The 24376-nt window shown below is 41.5% G+C and overlaps 1 protein-coding gene across 1 annotated transcript in view; it reads left to right on the top strand.

The window, feature by feature from the left end:
• The window catches only part of LOC146507878 (exostosin-1b-like), a 44385-nt gene that overhangs the window by 10583 nt on the left and 9426 nt on the right, over positions 1-24376 (top strand). The window contains exons 2-4 of the mRNA XM_085176178.1: positions 13729-13822; positions 22149-22256; positions 24031-24150. Of these exons, the coding sequence (XP_085032304.1) occupies positions 13729-13822; positions 22149-22256; positions 24031-24150 (322 nt within the window). The remainder of the gene's footprint in view (positions 1-13728; positions 13823-22148; positions 22257-24030; positions 24151-24376) is intronic.

Raw genomic sequence — 24376 nt, 5'->3', positions numbered from 1 at the left:
AGTCAATCACTCATGCTGCAGTGTGCAGTACTTTTAAAGAAACACTACCAGGCTATAATGTGACCAACATTCTTACTCTACATAATAGTCATATAGAAATTACCAAACTGATTCTGTCTGGTGAGTAAAGACGGGTTCACGGGCTAACCTATTGCGTTTACTCACCAGTTAGTCAAGCTGATGCCCTGTGCAGAAAGTCCTTTGACTTTCTACTGCTCTATTCTATCTATAACGTGACAGATATTTATTATATAGACAATGCTAAATCTGTGTTTATGTACTGTTAACATCTCATCACCAGTCATTCACTACTGCCACTGCATGTTAGTTCAAGTTGAAGTTATCATTGAACGACTGAGTGAAACCTAAATTAAAAACAGTGAAAATATGGCAAATTATGTGGTAACTGGTGGCCTAGTCTTGTATACTTGAACATTTGTTGATATGGTTGCACTAGTTTCCCCTTCTCCCTCCCTGTCTCTTTTGCACTCTTTGTCCAATTCAAATTCAAATATGCTTTATTTGCTTGAATAGGTTTTAGCCACACTCTCACCCTCTTTTGAGGCCAGTTGTTCAGGACAGAGGGCAGTGCTATTTATTTTCCATGCTCCTCCTCTAGCTTGGCTCCAGTCCTGACAGGTTGATATATGTCTTATCCTTGGCAGCCATGTGCAGGTGATGTATTCCCCTTGTAATGCTGGGAATAAGGAAAGGAATTTCCACAGCCTATAGTATGGACAAAAATTAGGGGTGCTGCCAAACCAGCTTGGATCTGAGAGGGTTGGGAAGAAAATGCAGTCATTCCTGTATGGTGATGGAGACGAAAAGCGTGAGATTTGTGAAGGGTCGTTTGCTAAAGCTGCTGCTAAACTAGGGTGCGGAAAGGTGATATGTGGTCTACCTCAAACCCAGTCTGTGCTCTGCTTTGTGCAAGGTAAAATGCTCTTAACATAGAATAGGACAGAAGATGACACAGAAGATTTGGTATAAATATTTGATAGCATGCTTTAGCAAAGTCATGTGAACTGCTGCTGGTAGAGCATTTAAGGACAAAGACGTAACTTAATGGAACTGAGTCATCGTTCAGGCAGCCAGTGTTTGCGTGACCCATGAGATACATTAGAGTCCTTTCGCTTAGATAACCTGCTTGGCCGGCACGATGAGAGCTTTCCAAATTATCCCTTATGTACAATGAAATATGTTGAGAGAGCTACATGAAGAATTAAGCTCCACTCTCCACCAGTGCCAGTTAAATCCTATGGGATTTTAATCCTTCTGTCAGTATGAAGAGGAGACCTGCAAAGTCCACAGATATGAAGTCCCTGACTGTGTCTGTGACATTTGGCTTGGCGTCACAATATATATATATATATATATATTTTTTTTTTCAATTTATGTGTTATTTCTGTAAGGGAGGAGAGGATTCATAATTTTTTTTTAAAAAGTATGTTTTGGGGGAAGTGGCAGGCATAGTGTGATGATTGGCATTGTCCTTGTATTTTCTCAAAAGTACTTTGGCTGTGGATCATTGTCACCATGTGAGGCCATGTTGTGCTGTTTAAATGTAACCAAAAATTGGCAGCATTGAAAAATCAACAGCCACCATGTTGTGGCGCTTGGCTAGGAGTGACTTGGATCATCAGATACAAGTGGAACACAAACACGCAGAGATATGCTATCTCTCGCTGTCCTCTCTGGACTCCATTTTGTCAGATAAGGGCTGTAGCTTGGCACGGTGAGAGAAAGGGGAACTTGTAGCACACCTGATGATAACCCAGAGTAAGTGATACTCTTCAGTGGAATGATGGCCCTATTCTACTCGTCCTTTGTTGAAATTCTTAACAGATTAAGTGCCTTTTAGACTTAAAAATCACATAAATCGTATCAACCTTTAGCAAGATTAAAAGCATAGTTTGCTGATAGCGACTCAAGGGTGCAGTTTTTTGAAAACAAAACAAAAAAAACACTTTGTGTATTACAAAAAAAGAGGATATTTTGCTATGATTGAGACCAAAATGATGACTCTGATTTTGGTTCTGTATGCTGAGCTGCACACATTTTCTTTCTCTCTTGCTTGTGAAATCTGTGACTTTCCCCTGCGAGGTCATAACCAGGGAGCGAGACAGGAAGTGTTGTCTTTGATCTTTCCCGCTGTTTAAACTAATTACCTGCTTGCACCAGCAAACACTGCTGGCCATGGAATTCATTAACAGATGATGAAGCTTTGTTCTGGGCAAGTGTGTCTGCAAGTATGTACAGGAAATCAGCTGCATCAGACTTTGTGTGCATTGTGCATTTTCCTCCCAAAAAACAGGCTAAATTGTAATTGTGTGTAATGTTGCTAAAACAGTGATGAGGATTTAGGTATTTCTAGCCTTGTCTTATTAAATAAAAGGTGCTGAGTATAAGATGTTGTGACAGTAGTTTAAGTGACTCATAGTAATTACAAACCTTGTTAGCTCATCTTGTGCTCATTTTTGACCACCGTTTGAACCTTAAATGTGTGTCACGTCGTAATTTTGGTTTATTTTCTTGTTTCCTTTAAAGGTACATAAATAATTGTTTTTAGGATATTTGATAGAAAACATGCCAGCTAATGTTAAGCTCTTAACTTTGCACTATAGATTTGTGAAAAATGCTCATAATCCTTCAGTTTTACCTCAGTGTATGAAAATACTTGAGCTTGTATACTGGTTGTAGGTAGGGATGGGTACCGGTATCCGGTGCCATCATGGCACCGGTTCTGACATAAACGGTAGTAACCAGACCGAAAAGCAGCGCACATTTCGGTGCTTTATTTCGGTGCTTTTTTTTCCTGAGCTGTGATACACTTTCTTCTTCCTTACATTTGTATTGGCGGTTGGCAAACAACCGAAAGGTGCATTACCGCCACCAACTGGTATGGAATGATACACTTTAGATTCTAGCCAATCATTTTACATTTCGAGGATAGTAGGCGGGTCCAGGTACGTACGTTCTTTTAGAGCAGAGCTACAGATTAAAAATGCCCAAGGCAAAGGGTTAAAAGTCTGACTGTACTTCACAGCAAAAGATGCAAACTCAGCAGCTTGCAACAAGTGCTTTAAGCTGATACTGTCAAAGGAGGTCACACTTTAAATCCGATGAAACACCTAGCAATGCATTTTTTTTAAAGCCGAGAAATGCGCCGTATTTGATAGCTTGCTGCCAGACCTCACACCGAGCACATCTACTGCTGGTGTGGTGCCTGTTATTGGACCGGAGTTAGCAACATCCCCCAAGAACCCGAAGAGGAGAGTCCTGGCCCCTAGCTCTGCCAGTGTAGCAGAAATGATGATGGCAGCAGCAGCCGTTCTTCTCTGCGTGAGTAGCTTAATGTTGTTAGTGTGTAATTTACGTTGAGTAAGCTAACCACGTTATTAAATTAATGCATGTAACGTGAACTAGCAAACACCATCATAGCTACATGCGGTTGTCTTCTTGTTTGATGGCAGATACTCCTTTCACCCTGGCCAAAAAGGCTAAAATGACCAAAGAAAAAGTGGAAAACAGCTAAACATGAGAGGTTTTTGGACAAAGTTTGTGTTTTTTCCATTGTTTAAGCACTGCTTCCAGCCCAGAGTGATACCATATATGCCCTATACCTGCAGAAAAGACTAACATTGTTATCTTTTTACAAAAAAACAGCTGAACATGAGAGGTTTTTTGACCAATTTTGTGTTTTCCATTCTTTAAGCACCGGTTTGGGCACCGTTTAAGCACCGGCACCGTTTCAAAAGTACCGGTTTGGCACCTGTATCGGATAAAACCTAAACGATACCCATCCCTAGTTGTAGGTCTAATAAAAAAAAAAAATAGCACTAACTAATTTAGTAATGAGGATTTGAGTAGTGACCTAATCCTAGGAGTAGGGGAGAGAGCGTCATCCCTTCAATTGATAGCACGGTAGAAAGTACGGAGTGCTGTCAAACCAGCTTGGTTCTAAAAGGTTTGGTGTATGGAGGAAAAGAAGCAGAAATGGAAATGAAATGCAGCTATCCCCCCCCCAATGTTTGCTAAAGCTGCTGCTGTACTGGGGTTCAGATATGTGCTCTCTCTCTCTCGTCCACCTCAAAGCCCATCTGTGCTTTGCTTTCTGCAAACTCCACTGCTGCCTGCTGTTGTAAATTATTTGATTCTGATCTGAAATTTTGAGCAATTCCCAATGGATTCCTGTCGTCAGATTCCTGTCTCAGAGAGCAGCTGGATTTTAGTACTGTCAAATGTATGTTTATTTCTTTACTTTCCTGCTAAGTGAAAGTCTCTGCAGGTCATACTACTAATGACACAGTGAACTTTCTACTTTTACTATTATCGCATCGGTAAAATTTGTGAATCCAACCATATGAAATAGTCCTGATTTTTTGTTGGTGTTATAAAAAAACACTAAACAAAAAACAAAACCAAAGAGGACTTTAAATGACTCAGTTCCTGTTTTAAATGTAAGTTTGTAAAAAAAAAAAACTCACAAAATTTGCATGTTTGTACATTTAACGAGTCTGTGGTACAGTGTCACCTCACAGAAATAGAAACCCTTAGAAAAAGAAACCGTTCGATTTGGCAGCAGACTCGCAAACAGCTCTTCTTCATGTTTCATTTTGAAGAGCGTTGCCAGTGTGCTAGCCAAGTGCCAGAAATTTCAGCTAGTTGCTGCAATTTTATGTCTCCTGGGATAAACTGCAGTATTTTTCACTTTACCCATCATCATTAGTACTACCGCCACCCTGTAATCTCTCTTTCTGTCACTGAGGCAATGGGGCTTCTCTTTGCACTGTGGTCTCGTAATTGTGAGGTAATCATCTTTTCCCTCTTGAGAGCTAAAAGACTGTGTTTACAGTTGGTGGGTTTTTTTGGCGGCTCGACTTGGTGAGATGCTAATTTACACTCTCAGCAGCAGAATGAAGCTGCTCTTCTGATTACTTGACACTGGCTTCACACACACAGCCATTCTTTACCTAGCGAGCGTTTGAGGCTGGATGCCATCAGCAGATTGGATAAATAACTCCTACTTTCTCTTTTTTTCTTTGATTGTGTCACCAAAATTAAAAAATTTGTTTTCTCACTTAAGTTTAGTAGTGTCTGTCCCCTTCTGTTTTATTTGTAGTTAAATTTTGAGATATGTTTCTGAGGTATTCAGGTGGGTTGAACACTTTTCAATAGTGCTATTTCTACTTTTAAAGAAATGCTTCCTGTGGATACTGTTGATTGCACTCCTGGGGTTCCAATCCCCCAAAACGATGCATTTTCACATAATACTCACAAATAATCACAGCACACTCACACATTAGCATAATGAAAAGCTGCAAGAAATGTCTGTTTCTGTGTCTTAAAGCATACACTTTTGCCCTAAAATAAAAAAGTCATGCCCATACACATTCATACATGCACACACTTGCATACATGGCCCTGTGTTTCAGCTCTTGCCTTACCCCTCAGATATTGTCCAAAATCACACCCACACACAAACAAATAAAGAATGTTTCAAAAACAAACTCCTCAGTCTCAGCATCCAGGCTTTATCTAAATCCCTCTCTCAGCGTGATGAATGTTGGCTCAGATCAGACACAGCCCACAAGTCCATTTGACGGTGCATTGATCTCATAGTTGGTTCATATCATTCCATAGTGTGAATTAAGATGGGCATTACCAATCCCTCTTCTCCCTGTCATGGCTATTATCTTGGCAGCTGTACTAGTAAAGGGACCGGCTGCCTATGAATTTAGGACCATTTCCATCCTTAACAAAATGTAGATAAAATGTAGTCAATGTACTGATAGATTTAAACATATTAAATCAAATATAATCACTTAATTCCAACCCACTTTTAGTCACTTGTTATGCTTTCTTCCATTGTTCTTCATATCCATCTTTGCATATGTTATTCTACTCTTTCCTCACATAATCCCATCTTTCATCACTCTTCCTCTATCCCCTCCTTCCCCTCTCAGTTCCTATCCATTCATCACCCTGTGTGTGTTTTCCTGTTTCCTTCGTCCCCTCCCTCCACCTCTGTGTCATTCAATCCCTCTCTCCATCATTATCTGCCCTGTTGCACTTCCATCTCTTCTTGCAGCCATCCTCTCTACTTGGCCCAGGAACAGAGACATTCCTGACCTGGACTTATCTCTCTTGCAGAACAGCTTCTGTACCTGCACCACCAGATAGGCTTTGTGTCCTACACATGCCTGTTGCTGGCTGTTTGACACCCTTCCTTGAAGCATGGAGGCTGCTTAGATTAATCTGCTCAACTTCCACATTTGTTCTTAATGGGACACACTTAAAGCTCTGTGGATGGCTCGCTTTGGCTTTTACCACAGCCATGTTATTAGTTGATTAGTAAGCTTCTCAGCTTAAAGTGCAAGTGCCTATTGAGATCAAGAAATACTCTTCTTCTCTTAGTGCAGGCTATAAAAAAAAGTCCTTAAAGATTATACTGTAATACTCAGGTCTAATTTAATGTTTGGAAATACACACCAGAGCCAGCATAAATGTATATTACTCTCAGTGATCCTTATTGCTAGAGACGTTAGACCCTCCGTGGTCATTGTAGTCAAGTAATTTGACCCTAACGACTGATCCAACATCTTTATGTTGCCTGACTTTACAAGCCAGTCCTGACATTCCAGCACTAATGGCTGTTCCATTAACAACAGTCATTTAATTATCTCCAAGAGTCCCTTGTTCTGGTTATGGTATCCAGAGAGCACTTCAAAGCATCATACTCATCAGCCTTATCAAGCTGATGGATGGCTGATTAGAGATGTGGGAGACACTTTCGCCAAAATAAATCAGCAGCTCTTTTAAGATCCAAGCATTTTTATTTGGATGGATGTTTTGAAAAAATCAGTTTGATTTGGTCAGTGTGCATGGATGTTGAGTGTAACTGTACAAACCTACGGGTGTGTGTAGCAGCATTTGAGCAGATCAAAGGTTTTTGTGTTTAGGTTTTCCTGTTTAGTGAGGGCTTAAGATGGATAGAGACTGAGAAGGGGCACAAGAAAAAGAAGAGTGATCGAAGACTCAAAGCATAGTAATTGGGTAAATTAACCTGAGGTCATGTAATGTGGTGGAGCTTTAGACCCCCCTCTGTGTGTCTGTAAATTTTTTATAAAGCTGTCTTTGAACTCATTAACCAGAGCAAGATGAGTGAGTCCAAGGCGCCTTGAGGAAATGAGTAAAGGCTTTGTTTTTGAAAAAGCCATATTGGTTCTAACATTCTCTCTGCTTCATTGACTCGGGCTTGAGCACACAGTCCTTGTTAAACTCCATTAAGCACCAATGGTAATTCTTGCACCGCTGGAAAACTGTCCTCTTTTCTAATAAAGTGTAACAACCATAAATTTTTCAATGGAAAAAATACATTCAGCGATCCAGCTACCTACAATATGTTTATGCAATCCTGTTTTCTTATTAAAAATAAATGATCATTTCCCATAATGTAAATTACTGTGCTGATGTGGGAAACAGTTGTGTTAGACTTTCGGTGAAAGAAAGTCTAGCACAGCCAAGTCTAGGTGACATTGTAAATGTGTAGTTTATTTCAATTAGATTTTTTTTTCCTTTACCCCTGAAGCTCTATTGCCGTCCGATTCTTCTTTTTTCTATGGACCCAGTATTAGGTCCCCATCCTTGCTCGAGGCACCAATGCTTCAAAAAAGTTTCTCATTTATCATGGCTGCAGCTAAAAACGGTCAAGATTAACTACCCTATTAAATGCAAGATAGTGCAGGGAATCTCATTTATAACAGTCTTAGACATTAATCAGTCATGTTTCATCCTCAGGCCCATGGAGTATTTTAAGCTTTAAGTTGTTCTCTTTAGTTATTCTGGCCAATAACTTGTGTGTCCCCTAGTGTTGAAGTTCTTGGTTGTGTTGCATTACTGGAATGGATTTCACAGTTTAACTAATATTCAGATATATAAACACAGAATAAATTTGTCTCGCTTTGGTTGGTGTGCACGTTTTCTCCAAGCTCTAATAAAATCTTTAAGACATGCTACCACAGATTCCAGTATATAGACTGCAAAATACCCTCATGCAAGTTTGATGCTATTAATCCCACATTCAAAGCATCTGTTTGAATGCTTTGTAGAGATAAACAGTCAGTTAATGATTTTTCCCATACACGAAAAATCACTATATGTAAATTCATATTACATTAGATGCAAGTCTTTCAATAAGAGTGTTTGTTTGTTTTTGTTTTTTCTCAATTTCTCCAAAAGTGTTCCCCTCTTGGGCCCATCACGGTGTGGTGTACATGTCTACTTCCTCGTGTGCAGTCTTGTCAAGAAACAAAAAAACAGAGTCTAAGATGGTCCATTTGTTCAACTATTGAAGTTGCTCCGATGTGTGTTGATCTTAAAATTAGGCTTTATGTGTTTGTCTGTGACAGTCTTGCCATGGGTGGCTCTGGCTGTGCGGGGCTTGGATCTAGTGTTCAGTTGTCAGCTGCAGTTTATCCTTCTTTTCCTTTATCTTCTGATGACACTCACTTTCACTCATTGCCTTTCAGGCTCAAATTCCTCGGGCTCAGAGAAATGGTCTTGGCAACAGCCAAATGTCTATCAACCTAGTCCAACTGTGACAGAAAAGAGAAGGCGTAAAATTAGATATGAAGTTAGTATTGGTACTGTGGGGTGGGAGAGCAGCACAGTCGTCTAGCTGCCTTCTCCTTTCAGTTCATGCAATTTCTCCTTTGTTGTGGAGACAATTGTTAAATCAGTTTCTACTTTAACCGATGTCTACTGTAACGTTCTTTCTCCCACTGGCTCCTGGGCCATTAAATGGGAGTTTTTGTTTAAAAAGAAGCAAATGTAATTTCTTTGTATAGTGCTAGTTTAACCCAGAGAAATGGGTTAGAGGTTTAAGATAAATCTATAGAAGTAGTAGTACTCACCCCTGTCACTGCTGGAAGTAGTGCGATGATCAGCTGCTCCTAAGACTGTGTCAAAATAAATAGTTTGTATGCAGACGGGTTTCATTTTAGCATCTGCTTAATCAGTTATGCTTTATGCTTTCACGACATAAAACAAACAGACGCTAGATCGTTCTTTTTCAAATTGAAAGATCTCAACAGGCATGAAGCTTTTTTGGCATTTTAATAATAATGGATTGCATTTATATAGCGCTTTTCGGGGCCCTCAAAGCGCTTTACAATTCCATTATTCATTCACCCTCACATTCACACACTGGTGGAGTCAGCTACAGTACAGCTGCCCTGGGGCAGACTGACAGAAGCGAGGCTTCCATATCGCGCCATCGGTATGGCCATCACCAGTAGGCGGTAGGTGAAGTGTCTTGCCCAAGGACACAACGACCGAGACTGTCCGAGCCGGGGCTCGAACCGGCAACCTTCCGGTTACAGGACGAACTGCCAACTCTTTGAGCCATGATCGCCCATAATGTGATAATGCTAACTGTAAGGGACTGAAAATACATTTTAGTCAGTTTGCTACAGGTTAATGAATTTGTGGAAACACCATCACTGATCCTAAAAGTGCAATAAGCTGGTTAACCAACATGCCCAGCAATATAATTTATTTTTTTTAAACTAGCCCCAGTCCATCAGATCATTGATGATGTTGAACCTTGTTACTGATTTTCTCTTTTTAAGAACTTGAGCCAGAGTTTACAGATACTACAACAAAGTCACGCAGACAAAAACTGGTGCTCTGCCAAAATCTTCAGAATTTCTGTTCTCATCTGACAGCAGTTGGTTTGATCAAAGAGCATATCGTACACAGATCTAGTGTTATATATAACTGCCCTACTGTTACTATACTTTAGAATTTTTTCTCTGCTTTATATAACAAATTACTGCATGTACAGTGGCATTTGTCATTGGCATGCCTTGATCTTGGCATTGCCAGTAGATAAAAATCCACTTCTGTTGGTTTGTAAGCTTAAAAAACAAACAAACCAAAAACCCAAACGACCAAATGAAGTTTGATATGTATTCATTCCTTTCCAAATTTATTTTGAATTTGGCATAATTAAACCAATTGATGGTTCAGTATATCCAAAATCTAGGTTACAGAAATTGTGTTGTTGCCCAGCTATAAAAAGGTCCTTGGTTATTTTATGAGTAAATTCATCCTGCTTCACTAACCTATCTGTATCAATCTAACAATACCCCTTCTGAAAATTCATGAAATCAAATATTTGTTGTTGTGTAAATGTATACTGTGTGGGATTGTGAGGATTAAGAGAACCAACAATTACATAAACTAAAGGAAACTGCTCTGTAGTTCCTGGTAGTCATGCTGGTGGAACCAATATCAGCACTTTGAAATGCCACGTCAATGGCTCTTTTGATTGCAGCCCTCTCTGTGAGTTGTTATGTGGATAATGTGTGTGGTCCCTTGCATGGATTATGGGAGACAAACACTTCTTCCAAGTCTCCTCCGGCACTTGACAAAGTGTGCTATGCATTTCTTTTTCACACCATCCGTTCTGGTTGCTAGGAGACTGGTTGATATTCATTCTTGACCCAGCTCACTCTTGTTATTCATTTCTCTTTCTGAATCATTCTTGTTCCTTAACTCTAATACTAAAAAATATTTTTTAAATTATATTCAAAAATTAATAGGCTTATGTAGAGAGGCATAACAGAAGGTCACAGCATTGAAACTGATGTTTTGCCATTTTACTGCCAAGTCTTGTTCCTTTTCTTTTTTCCTTTTTGTTTTCCTCAGTGAGAAAGTTTGGACATTTGTCAGAACTGGACTAGTTATGTGTTAATATCAAGTAAAATGTCGGAATGATGAGGCCACATTAGTGCGTTTCTCTCATCTCTTCTCTTGCACATGGAGGAGAGTGTTTGCACCTAAACTGAGGCTTGATCGGTCTACTTTCTTCCTGTCAATCGAAACTATGCACTGATTATTGGCAAATAACAGGGTTCCACTTTTATGTGCCATTCTGGCCTTGAACCTCAAATATTAATGTAAAATGATTTCACATAAGTGAACAAACACCTCATCATATTTTCACTGGAATCTGCGTACAGCGTGTCCTAGATTTGCTAAATTCCTCTTGCATAACACTTGCCATCACTGTATCTTGGTAAACCAGTGATTGCCGTTTAAAAATACAGCTACTTATTTTCCTTTAAAAGTGATACAAGGATGCTTATTTGCACAACATAGCATAGCAGGCCACTAGGGGTTGGTCCCTACTGATGGAATTTCCAGCTGAGTTCAGTGACCTGTGAAAGATGGCAATTAGTTAAACGCACAAACACAAAAGAGAAACGATGTTGACCAACTATGGAAGAAAGTAAAGGGGCTTTGGTAAGCTTAACAACTAATTTACTGGTTGACAAATCAGTATATATTCTGACTTTAAGGTTTCTTTTTACTAGTCTCCCGTCTTCCCTGTGTCACTCACAGATAGACAACACAGATTGGTCATATAAAAGGAGCTACCATTTCTAAAAGGTGGTTGTTTCTAACCAAGAATAACACAATGGTCAGTAAACGTCAACAGTGTGGTCGCTCTGACTGACCAGCTGGTCGAGGTTCAGTCCAAATTGAATGTGTCTGTCTACCACATACATACTGTAACTCTGTGTGGGTTTAGACTAAGCTTTATTGTTTTGCAATGTAGTTTGACTTCATGTTATTAGCTCACCCTCACCCACCCTAACAAAGGGGTTGAAGGAATTATGAAAGTAAATGGATTTAAAAAAGGAAGAATTGGACTCATTCATTTGAGTACAATGTCCAGAATCCATAAAAATGGCACAGACTAGCACAGTTTTCTCTTTCAAAGGTACAAAAGAGAGAAGCAAACAGGGAAAAGTTGTGGGGTTTTTTGTTGTTGTTATTTTTTGTTTCTTTGTTGCTCATCCCTACAGCCAATCTGCTACTGTGAAACTGCTCTGTTCACCAGCAGCTAACTGCATAGTGGAAATATGGGACAAGGCAGGATTTGCCTCATATCATGCAGAGTTAAATGCTGTGAGATGCGGGCAATGAGCTTCTCACTGACATCTATGCTGTTTGAGACCAGTCTGTTAAACCTCTTCAAGCCTTACAATTGCACTGTGAAATATATAAGAAAAACACAGGCATGAGCTGGTTCAAAAGGAAGATGTTTTTGAACACTCATCCTTAACGTCCTCACTGACATGAGGTAGCATACTGTGAGACTGCTCCTCCCCGCAGGCAGCCATCTGGAAGAGTAGGGAAGAATGGAGGTATGCAGGGAGAGGAACATCTGGTCTTCCCTGAGTTTGCACGGACAGAAAAGATGATGGATGTGAAAAACTTACACCCCGCCGGGCCCAGATACAGACCTACATTTCTGATTTTATAGGCACGCAAAATGGTTAAATATCATGACTCTCGCTAGACTGTGTGTTTGTCATCTTGCAATCTATCTGTGATGTAGTCACACTGATCATTAAGTCCACTATTTCATAATGGATGCACAGATTAGAGCAACATCTGTGCTACCTACTCTGCAGCATTAGTTGCTCTGACCTACTAATAATTCCAGTGTTGATAATGGATTTCTGTGTTTTATAGTGTATTATGTATTACTTAAGTGTATTATCAACAGCATCAAGCTTAGCTGTTGCTTTTATGCTTTTATGTCACTATAATGCATGCCCCTTGTATTGCTGTGTAAATGACTTGATAGTGGTGTAATAATATTGTATTATGGTCATATGTATATATTTCTTAGACACCCTTTGAGGTATTTTTAGTGTTTCTAAGAATGCGGTTTGGATGATTGTATATTAGGTATAGCAAAAAAAAAGTGTTGTGCTTTATGTTATGAAAGTGCTTAGGAAGAGCTGGAGGTACAGTGTACTACTGTGTGTTACTTTTACCAAGTGTGCATAGTAGTATGCCGGGATGTATCTTGACTGTGCAGTGCCTTGTAGACTTGAAGTAAATCAGTTCATGGATCAAGTCTGCAGAGCAGTGTGCCTTTTTAATATTGAGCCTTACCAGTACACTTGGTGAGACACCCAGCAGTGAAACCCTAAGCATAATATATGTATATACACACACACACACACACACACACACACACACACACACACACACACACACACACACACACACACACACACACACACACACACACACACACACACACAAACCATAAAGGAGAGGCTGTGGACATCCAGGTAGATATACACAGTAGGCAAACAAATGATGACTCCCCTTGTCTTATTTGCAGTCTCATTCAAATGTAACCAATGTAGCACACATTTGCATTTGTCCTCGTTTGCAAATAATACTGAGAAATAAAATATTTACACTTCCAGTTATCCTTCATAAAACTCAACTGAATGCACAAGTAGCCAACACACACACCGCTCCTTTTTACACTCACTCTCTTGCACATAATAATGATACCGAAGGAATTCCAGGCAGCTTCTTAATCCAAGCAAGTGCTGACTGAGGCTTAGATTGAATGGAGGAAGAACGAGAGATGTTTAGATGTGCAGGTGAAAGGGCAAAGGGGTTTATAGGTGAGTGGACAGAAGTCAAGATCAGAGAATGGGCTTTTTCCTCATAGTATTAGTTCTTTCAAGGTATTCCTTTATCCAAAAAAGAGAGGTAACATGTCTTTTGCACATGTTAAAAAAAAATGGTTCTGCATTTGCTTTCTTCCTTAAGTCTTTCTGTATGGTTGCCTAAATTCATCTTCTGAACATGTGTTGCTGATTTCTCTAATTTCTTGCTCTGCAGGTATGACTACAGAGAAATGCTGTACAACTCCACATTCTGTCTGGTACCTCGAGGACGACGGCTGGGTTCCTTTCGCTTCTTAGAGGCTTTACAGGTCAGTGATTAAAAACGCACATATTGCTTTTTACTGCTGACTGTATTTTGTTAGAATATGGGCTCATTGTGAATTTTATTCAATATTTTAAGGTGGTGAAAACGTAATCCTAAAACAAATGTAAAAAAAAAAAAAAAAAAAAAAGACTAAGTGGGACGTCTCACAGCTAAAAGAAACAGCTGCTCCCTGAATCTACGCAGTAGATCTGTAACTCTACGAATATGACCTTCCTGGAAATGTAGCTAAACATCGCGTCAGTATAGTCTGGAACCCTTGTGATTGGCTTGTTCACTACCGTCGATTCCTCTTACCCATTTCTAGATACTTTTTTGCCATAGTTTTTAAATTGGTGAGAGAATAGCAACCAATGTCAGTATAAGGAATATTAATCATGGTGTCAATACAAGGACTCACAAATGTCAGCAAATTCCTGGAGAGAGAATGCTGATATTGGATGTACAAAGAAGTGAAAAAACTTTAGGGATAAATATGTCTGTGTCATAGGCTTTACAAACTCTATATTGCACTTTAGTCATCACAGCTGGTAGCATGCCTTGATTTGGGAGGGTTTTTTTTATATATCGGATGCTCCTCCTGATGCAGCCCCTGTTTTTGTTTTTTTGTTTTTGTTTTGTTTTTTTCCTTCTTCCTAGGATTGAATCAGGAATCTTTTCCTTGTTAGACAAATGTGTGATCACTACACTATGGAGCCACTGTGGCATCTCACCAAATGTAGATCCCAGAGAAGGCAGTTTTCAGAAATAGGGAAGTCACCCTTCATGGATAAAATGGTCGAGTAATTTAAGAAGGCTGTTTCTTCTGCACATCTGTGAGGGCATCATTAATATTGGACAGGGTTTGGAGCGGTGCATGCTGCCATCCTACAGTTATGTATAGTTTTTAAATGACTTATATTTAAAAACAGTCTGCTACTTAGACTGATATTTAATTTGTTTTGGATACAGGGTTGTATAGTACAATAGTTCAGGAAATACAAATCTTATGCAACATTATCTGTTTAATTTTGCTTGAAGAAGCTATTTTACACACACAACACACAGTTGTGTTTTCATATCTTTGTGAGGACATCTAATTGACATAATGCTTTCCTTGCAGCCTACCCTAATCATCAAAAATGAATGCCTAACCCTAACACTTAGCGTAAAAAATAACCATAACCTAATTGTAACCCTGAGACTAAAACCACATTTTGAACCTGAAAAATGCCTTCAAGCTCGTGGGGACGGGCATTTTGTTACTACAAGAGCTGTTGGTCCCCACAAGTATACTGACATTCCAATTTTTGGTCCGCACAAAGATATGTAAACATGGTACACACACACAAACACAGAGTCAGATTATTCTTAAGGAATCACTTTAAAATTTGAACATGAATAAATCTCAGCTGATGTCCAGCCCACACGGATTGTAAGGTGCTAAGATCATTAAGGTGTCATCATTTTACAGTCTTTCTTATATTAAGCAAACATAGATTAAACTGATTCAAGAAATAATGTTGTGTGTCAACACCAAACCTGATCAAACAATAAAGCTCCTCATCAGCACTCGAGAGTGCTAAAAGTGAAGTGCTTATTTAGTCCTAGTAGCTCTCTCACCCAGTGCCAGTCATTTTGTTAATGTGCAGCTAGTGTTACTTTAGCTGTGTATGACTCACAGCTTTTTTTTAATCTGGTTCAGCTTTTTCCATTCCTTTAGGTGACACCCCCCCCCCCCCCCCCCCCCCACTCAAATCTTCCTCCACTTTTGTTTTTTTGTGGCAGAAAACATGTGCTTAATCATTTATGTGAATGGCTACCCATTTAATGTTCCTCAATTATCCAACAAGTGTCCCTAATTCAACCCCAACACAGTAATTATCTTATTCACACCATCTGTCTGTGTTTTAGGTGTACAGAGATGGCCAGGCTCATCTAGTGACAGCGTGCTCAGATCATACGTTGAAGAGTGCCTAAGTTAATTTTATTTAACGTATACTTTCACTTGAGGCAATTTATGTTGTTAAATGAATTTTGTAGGAGATGGAACTAAAATAATGAGTTTTGATTTTACCAGAGGTAAAATGGGCACTGCCTCTGTATTGAATGAAATTGGAAGATGATTACATCACAGGGGAGGCCACGCATAGACAGGACGCCAGAGGAGAAAGCAGTGTGTCTGCAGTGGAGTTAGAATGCAGAGGTTGGCTAGATTGTAGGGCTGGGCCGTGGCAGGGAGAGGCACTGGGGTGTGTGTAAATACTTATACAAGAAGCAAAGAAGTTGAGTAGGACAGACGCACGGAAATTTGATGGAATTTGTGAAAGCGAACAGGCTGTTGTGAGGCATAATGACCCAGTGACTGAAGTGAGTGAGTGTTAGGAGTGAAGATTTTCCATCTTTCCACCGGGTCGCGGGGGCAACAGCCTAAGCAGAGGTCTGCCCTGGGACCTCCTCCCGGTGGGACATGCCGAGAACACCTCACCCAGGAGGCATCCTTGTCAGATGCCCGAACCACCTCAGCTGGCTCCTTTCAATGTGGAAGAGCAGCGGCTCTACTCTGAGCCCCTCCCGGATGGCTGAACTTCTCACCCTAGGCCAGCCACCCTTCGGAGGAAGCTCATTTTAGCCACTTGTATCCGCGATCTCGTTCTTTCGGTCACTACCCACAGCTCGTGGCCATAGGTGAGGGTAGGGACGTAGATCGACCGGTAAATTGAGAGCTTCACTTTTACACTCGGCTCTCTCGTCACCATGACGGCAGCATCCGCATCACTGCGGCCGCAGCACCAATCTGTCTGTCGATCTCCGGCTCCCTTCTCCCATCACTTGCGAACAAGACCACGAGATACTTGAACTCCTCCACTTGGGGCAGGAACTCATCCCTGACCCGGAGTCGGCACTCCACCCTTTTTTTTTTTTTTTTTTTTTTTTTTTTTTTTTGCCTGTCCCGTTTGGTTCTTTTGCCATCAGAATTATTGTCTAAAGGCGAAGAAAGATGCCCAACGGATTTTCTTTACCAAATTGACCATCCCAGCTTTGCCGTAATGGTCCATTTGATTCACCTTTTATTCTTTATTTTATTTTCACTTGCTGAATACGGGACAGACTTGACTGGGGGAAGAAAAGGGAGAAAGAAAGAGGGGAAGAAAAACAGTTGAGAAGAGGGACGGGGGAGAAGGGCAAAAAAACAAAAACCAACAGAATAAGCAGAAGAAAAAAAAAAAAATACATATATCGATCACCTGGATCACCTGTTGAGAAAGAAAAAAGAAAACAAGCAGAAGAAAACGAGAGTAATACAATAAACCACATCACAATGATATATGGGAATATGACAGTAAATACTAAATATTAAACATTATTGTGCAGCACGTAAGATCGACAGCACAGTGTGCATTGAGGTAGGAGCCAAAAAGGGTGTAGTTTGTGTGTGTGATCACCCGTGTGTACACCTGTGAGCATGGACGCGCTTGTTTTCTTAAAAGGTTCCCTCATGTAATGATCTGCTAGAGGGTGTGGGGGGCCACTGCCCCGTCCTCCAGGGCATGAAGCAGGTATGGAGGAGATCAAAACCCCAGACATCCAGAGGCCCCCAGAACACAAGAGACCAAGGAAGACCAACAGAGGGGCAGCCGCGCCACTGTCCCAGAAAGAGCTGAGGAGAGTCCCAGATGAGGGGTCACCCAGCAGCCACGGAGCAGAAGCCAGGGGGGGCTGCAGTGACGTGCCCGTGAGCTCCGCCGGCAGCCAGCTGTGCCTGAGTGACCGAGCCCCAGGCCGAGAGGCCGGGGGCACCCCACCTCCGAAGTGGCCCAAGCGAGCCCCAGGCTCCAGGCCCCGACAAGCAGCCGCCAAGGAGTGAGCCGGTGTGTACCCGGACGCCCACCCCCGGACACAAAGAACCACCAACGCACCGACGTCTGAGGGAGTCCGCCCCCGGCAGGGGAAGTGGTGGGGGGAGATAGGCCTCCAAACCTTGGAGGGCCTGAGCTGTCCTCAGAGAGGTGGCATCTGATACCCAACCTGACATACAGACACAGACATACAGGCACACACAGATACAAACATCCATTCCCACCCTCATGCTCTCATATGCACTTACTCCACACTCAACCAACGTGGAGACAGACATAAAGAGACGCTGTACACACAATCACACTCCCCAAGCGTACTCTACGAACCGGGTCTAGGTACCCTTGCCCCTGGAGGGGGGAACTGCACCCAGACCCAGGTTGTGTTACCCTTTTCCCTGCAGTGGGGAGAAGCAGACCGCCCCGACTCCGCAGCAGCAGGGAGGCCCCACACTCCGGACCCCAGTCGGACGGCCAACTCCTCCTCCTAGCCCCCCTGCTCCAGCAGAAAGCAGAGAACGAGGGTGAGAGAAGACTCCTAACCTCCCTCCACCCGCTCATTGTAGTGTTGATGTATGTGTGTTCTAAGGTGCGTTTAAAACCCAGGAGGGCATGGAGCTACCTGCCAGAGAGCAGCAGGTAAGCGCATAGTCCCTCCTGCTAGCCCTCAATGTCTACGTGTATTTAAAATTGAGAGGTGGGCAACGACGCCGGGGGTGAGGTGTACACCCTGATGGTAATTGGGATTCCGTGTAGCGTGCCCACCCCCAAGATCCTATATTTATGTGTAATGAGAATGTGAGTAATGTGAATGTCTAAGTTGCGGGATAAAATTGAGGCAGAGGCAGCCAGAAGGGGACAGAGGGGGGGGGGTTACCTCCTCTGCACCCTGGTGACACACCCCCACTCCAAGGCCCTGCATGTGTGGGTGGTTGTGGTGGAGCGGGAAGAGGGAGGCAGCTGGAGATGGGGAGGGAAGGAAGGGAGGAGCAAGTGACCCCTCCCTGGGGCCAGCTCCCCCGCTGACCCCAGTAGGCACCCCCATACTCCGCGACCCACCAGGGAAGGGGGGCCCAGGCCCATCCGAACCGGGGCCCAGCGCAGCGGCGCCGCCCGGCCCCACAGAGCCCGGGGCAGTCCACTCAACCCCACAACAGAGAAAACTGCACCCACCCCATCATCCACTCATCTTCCAGACTACATAAGACAATAGACGCCCAGGCTGAGATCTTCCTCCACCTCTCCTGTATCTCCCCCTCTTGCAGAGAGAGTTCCTGAGAGAGGAAAGCCCCTGCAAGATGTGACAACCCCCCCCCCCACCAGTTGAAGAGCCCCCCAGCTGGCTCGGCGCACCGGCGGCACCCTGCGCCAGTGGCGGGCCCCCATATACCCACCGGCCCACAACCCCGGCAACACACCAACCAGGACCCAGGCCCTCGAGGCCCGGCCAGGGCCCCAGGCCAGAGCCGGAGCGCCCCCAGAACCTCACGCCCGTCCCGGACCCACCCAGGGGCAGCCAGGCTACCAGGTCAGTAACCCCCGTCCGTCAGCACAGACCCTCCCCTAGCCCCGCTGCACGTAGCCACGAGGAAGCCGTCACCTAAGAGCCAACAGAGCCCCTAATTGGCCATGACCGCTACCCCGGGTTGAGCCCCCCAAGGAAGATGCTCCTGGGGAACCCCCCGACGCCCCAAGCCTGACCCTACCCCCACACCAATCACAACAGTGAAGGCGAGACCAAAATATGACCCCCCACCCCCACTAGGTGATGGAGCTGATCAGAGGAGCCCAGAGCGATTGATCTGATGTGGTGGCAGAGGCTGTATCAAGACTAATGTAATCTAATAGATAATTTCTATATTGGTTAGAATTAAGATTGTTTTTATTTTTCCAGTTCATGAGGACTGTTTTCTTGGCTATGCATAGAGCAGTGAAAACCATATGGGCTATATTCTTTTCTGAAGTGACATTATCTAAGCTGCCCAACAAACACACTAAGGGGGAAGTTGGAATGTTACATTTCAGACACTTTGATAAGTCTTCACATATCTCGCGCCAAAACTTCTGAACTGGTGGACAGAACCAAAGAGCGTGGATATAATTGTCCGGTGAATTGGTTTGGCAGTGTGAGCAGTTGTTGGTAGATGCAAAGCCCATCTTGAACATCCGATGACCTGTATAGTGCACTCTATGTAGTATTTTGTATTGAATTAATTGAAGACTGGGATTTCTGATTAGATGAAAGGTTTTTAAGCAATCTGAGACCAGAAGTTTTGGTCTAAGTTAACTGATAAATCCGCTTCCCATTTTGCAATAGGAAGTGATATTGATTCATCTGTTTTAGAAAGCATTCTGTATATTTTGGATAGTAATTTGGGGGTTTTAAGAGTAAAAAATTGAACCACACTTGGTGGTGTTTGTAGTTCAACTTGACCCAGTTTAAATTTCTTTTTTATTATGGATTTAATTTGTTGATATTCTAAAAATCTTTTCTTGTTGATCCCATATTGTGTAACTAGTCTGTCAAATGAAATAAATTCTGTTCCTTCTAGTATATGTTCTACATATTTGATTCCTTTACCATTCCAATCTGAAAAGTTTATCATATTATTGTTTTGTAATATGTCAGGGTTGTTCCAGATAGGTGTACGTTTGCATGGGATTAATGAAGACTCTGTCAACTCCACCCTTTTCTGGCTGAGAACCATGGCCTCAGATTTGGAGCTGGTGCTGATCCTCATTCCCACTGCTGGAGTGAAGATTTTCTTTTTTAAATCTTTATTTAATTAGAGAGTGAAACTCTTGAGATTTACAGTATCTCTTGCTGTAGTGCCATCGTCCAAGACGGGTATCATTAACCCAGCATGTTTCATTAACCCTGCACGCTTCCGGAAAACGTGCAGACCACGACATTTTACCCAGATTTCTAACTTTTTTGGAAACCTGGTTGCAAAGTAATTAAGGAAATCCAGTGCTTAATCCTTAGTTCCTCTAGAAGAAATCTACATTATAGGACTGAGTCACCCCTCTTACTTTTATATTTTGGTTCCAAGGAGCCAGTTTTTATTGTGATTTTTAAAGAGGTTTTAAGCAGTAGTTCTCCAGGCTTTCTGAAGGTTTTTCAAAGTTTTTTCATTGGCCATTGTCAGCTTTTCCATTGATTTTCAATCTAGTCCTTGTACCTGACCATTTTCAAAGGTTTTTTTCTTTTGAACCACATAACACTGACCTATGAAGTCTTCAAAAATTAAAAAAGGTACTTAATTGATGAACCATGTTGTGTCTACACACAACAGATGGCAAACAACCAATTTTAAATAGCCTTATAAAATAATCTTTAAGCACATGTGACAAAAATGCACAATTTGTTCCCATTTCCTCAGCTGAGTTGAGTGAAAATGCGAAAGATAAAAGTTAGAAACACAAAAAATAATATTTTTCCACCTAGAATAGGATTACCAAAGAGAACAGAACAGGAGGGCAAAAAAAGAATTGGCACACACACCTAAAAACAAAAGAAAAAAAAACATCTACAGCATGTTAACAGTATATGAAAGTCATGCCCTAAAGAAACAGGAAAAATCCAGCAATGACCTATTTTCCTAGCAAAGTATAGAGAACTGAACAGTGGCTTGAGACTTTGGTATAGAATAGTATATATCATAGCAGAAAGTCTGTCATACTGAGTTTTTATAGTGGTTCTTTCACATATTGGCTGTGTAATATGCTGAGTTACCTACAAGGGTTTGAAGATGATTTCTCTGTGAGAGCAGCTAGGCAGGTAAAGCATGCAAAGACCTTTGCTAATGACAAGAAGATGATTAGATGAATACTGCAGCGCTCTGATGCACGAGTGTTTGTTCCTGGATGCACAAGACCAATCAGTGAATGGCAGTCCGCTTAACAGATTAGAGGAGGCTGCTGTGCACCACTAAGACACAAACAGACACACCTCAGTAAGAATTTCATGCATCTCTTAGACACAGGGGTTTGATAGTTAAGCCATTTTAAAGTTTATCTTCCTTTCCACCAAGTACATTGATCATTTTTATGAAGCCACACTGCCTAGTCACTTTGAGAGGTAGTCATCACAGTATTGCAGTGATTCTGTGGTTTACGGAAATGTGCTGTGAAAAAAAAGTGTCGATCCAACTGTTTAAATTGCCTGATATGAGTACCTCCTTTATTTTATTGCCTCCTAAAAGAGAAATTGTTCCACAAGACCGATGGCTGGTTGCTCCCTTTGAATATGAATATTGAGTATAAATATTTTAAGACCTAGGTAGCAGGCAATATGGAACTGGCAAACTGATTGCACTCTTATCCAACTTCTCCTCCCTGCTTGAGATATTTACTGTAAATTTAAACGTTATTAGCATACTGTGGGTCTCACAAGTTTCACAGGTTCCATTCTTAAAGCCGTTCACCTTATTAACAGTTCATTTTCTCTCTGTATTTGTGGTGTTACTCTTGCAGGCAGCTTGCGTGCCAGTGATGCTAAGTAATGGCTGGGAGCTTCCCTTCTCAGAGATCATCGACTGGAATAGGGCAGCTGTTATTGGGGATGAAAGGCTGCTATTACAGGTAAGCAGAGCTTCTAAGTTAAAACCTAAAGCAGGATACCCTATATACATATAGAGGTCGAGTGCCATAATAGCTCAGTAAAGCCTCCTAGAATACCACTAAAAAACACCACTGTCATATTCCCATTTCTTGAATTTTTATTACTTTATTTTTTTTAATCCCTCATCACCAGTGAAAGTTATTATAATAAAAGCATTATCTCCTGTCTTGATGTTTTTGGTTATTTTATCAGAATCTAATTCATTGGACAGATTTCAATGCATACATTCATGTGAAAAAGAAGGTTGTCAAAGGACTATAAAAAACTGAGTACGCCACATGATTTAGTAGCATGTAGAACCACATTTGTAGTTTTCTGTGAGTTGCTGCTGTTTTTTGTGGTCATCGTCTTGTTGCATGACTCATTTTCAGCGAAGCTTTAGCTGTCAGACAGAGGGCCTCATGTTTGACTCTAGACACACAGAGCTTGTGGTCGACTCAATGACTGCAAGGTGCCCAGGTTCTATGGTTTTGAAACAAGCCAAAATCATCACGACTCCACCACTGTGCTTGATAGTGTGTATGAGTCATTTGTGCTGATATGTTCTTTTCTTTTTTCCTTTGTTTGTTTTCCAAATGTGGTGCTGTAAATTTTCTACACTTTTTTCAGAAGTTTTGTAGTTTGTTCAGGTGCGACTTTGCAAGTCATGCTAAAATATTCTTTTCAGAGAGAAAGGCCTTTCTTCTGGCAGTCCTTCCAAATAAGCCATGCTTGTTCAGGCTTTTGCAAATTTTACTGTCGTGATGTTTAACATTTAAATTGCTAACTGAGGCCTACGTAGCCCACCCACCCCCAACTTCTAAACATTGCACTGTCTGACCTCGTTCAATGGTCAGACAGTCTTCCTGTTCAATGGCTGCTTGTGTTTCGGGGCTTTGCTTTGAAATGTCTCCATAGGTCATGACACCGAGCTTGTCACTCATGCCAAATGTGGTCACCATCAATTTTGCGATTTTGAATTTCCTAGGATGTTGAGTCATGGTAAAATAGTGGCCTTGTGTTAAAATGCACAAACTGCCAACACTTCTGCTTTTATACATGTGATCACACTTGATGTTTAATAAACGTGTACCTTTTTAGAAATGGGATAAGTAACAATGCTGGCTTCTCAAATCTGTTATCGTGAAAGTATTTGGTTATTCAGTTTTGTATTCATTTTTTTCACCAATTTTGACTTCCTGTTTTGCTCTGATGTGACGGTGATGAAGGAAGCTGTAGTACCCATACTTGCCAAATGTACAAGAGACTTCAGTGCTTGTGATGAGCATTGTCAGTATCGGTTCTAGTAAGTGTCATCATACATACATACATCTATTATTTGTTCATATGATAACATTTTACATACAACTCTAAGGGTGTTAATTCTTGTAGATGATGATGATGTAGATTGAAGATGAGTTTGTTTAGTTTTTTTCCCCTAAACGCTGAAGGTTTTTGGCATGTCTTAAAAAGGGATGGTAACAGCAGCATGCAGGTGTTCCTTGCTTCTTTTTTCCAGTTTTTGTTTATGTCAGCTAGCAAGTGCAAAGTGTCTGAATATTGCTGCACATCTTCGATGACCTCCATGAATTGTTCAGTGCTGATTTATTGGTTTTAACCCCTTTAACCTGAAACTACTATACAGCAGATATGACAGCAACACCGATTTGTGTATTGAGATTATCAAGTTTAAGCTGTTCTTTTCTACTTTCTTCATTAAAATAAATGTTCTTGCATATCTTACCTGTTCCCTAGATCCCTTCAACAGTGCGCTCCATCCACCAAGATAAGATCCTCTCCCTGAGACAGCAGACACAGTTCCTGTGGGAGGCTTATTTCAACTCTGTGGAGAAGATGGTACTAACCACACTGGAGGTACATACTACATACAACTCTCTACATGTGTCACTGTATACAGGCGTAAAAGTGCTGTGTATTATTTGTCATATTTTAAAACCTCACTACTGTGTTAGTATTTTTCACTTCTGTATTTGTGCATAAATACGAGCGTAAAAATACAGTTAAATTAGAAATATATTAGTTGTCTTATCATTTAGGAATGATTCAATTCTTTTCATTATTCTTATCGACTTTGTGGTGA

The sequence above is a fragment of the Neolamprologus multifasciatus genome, chromosome 11 (genome assembly GCF_963576455.1).
Source record: "Neolamprologus multifasciatus chromosome 11, fNeoMul1.2, whole genome shotgun sequence".
Taxonomy (NCBI): domain Eukaryota; kingdom Metazoa; phylum Chordata; class Actinopteri; order Cichliformes; family Cichlidae; genus Neolamprologus; species Neolamprologus multifasciatus.
Note: the sequence above shows the minus strand (reverse complement) of the source record. Positions and strands in the feature narration are given on the sequence as shown.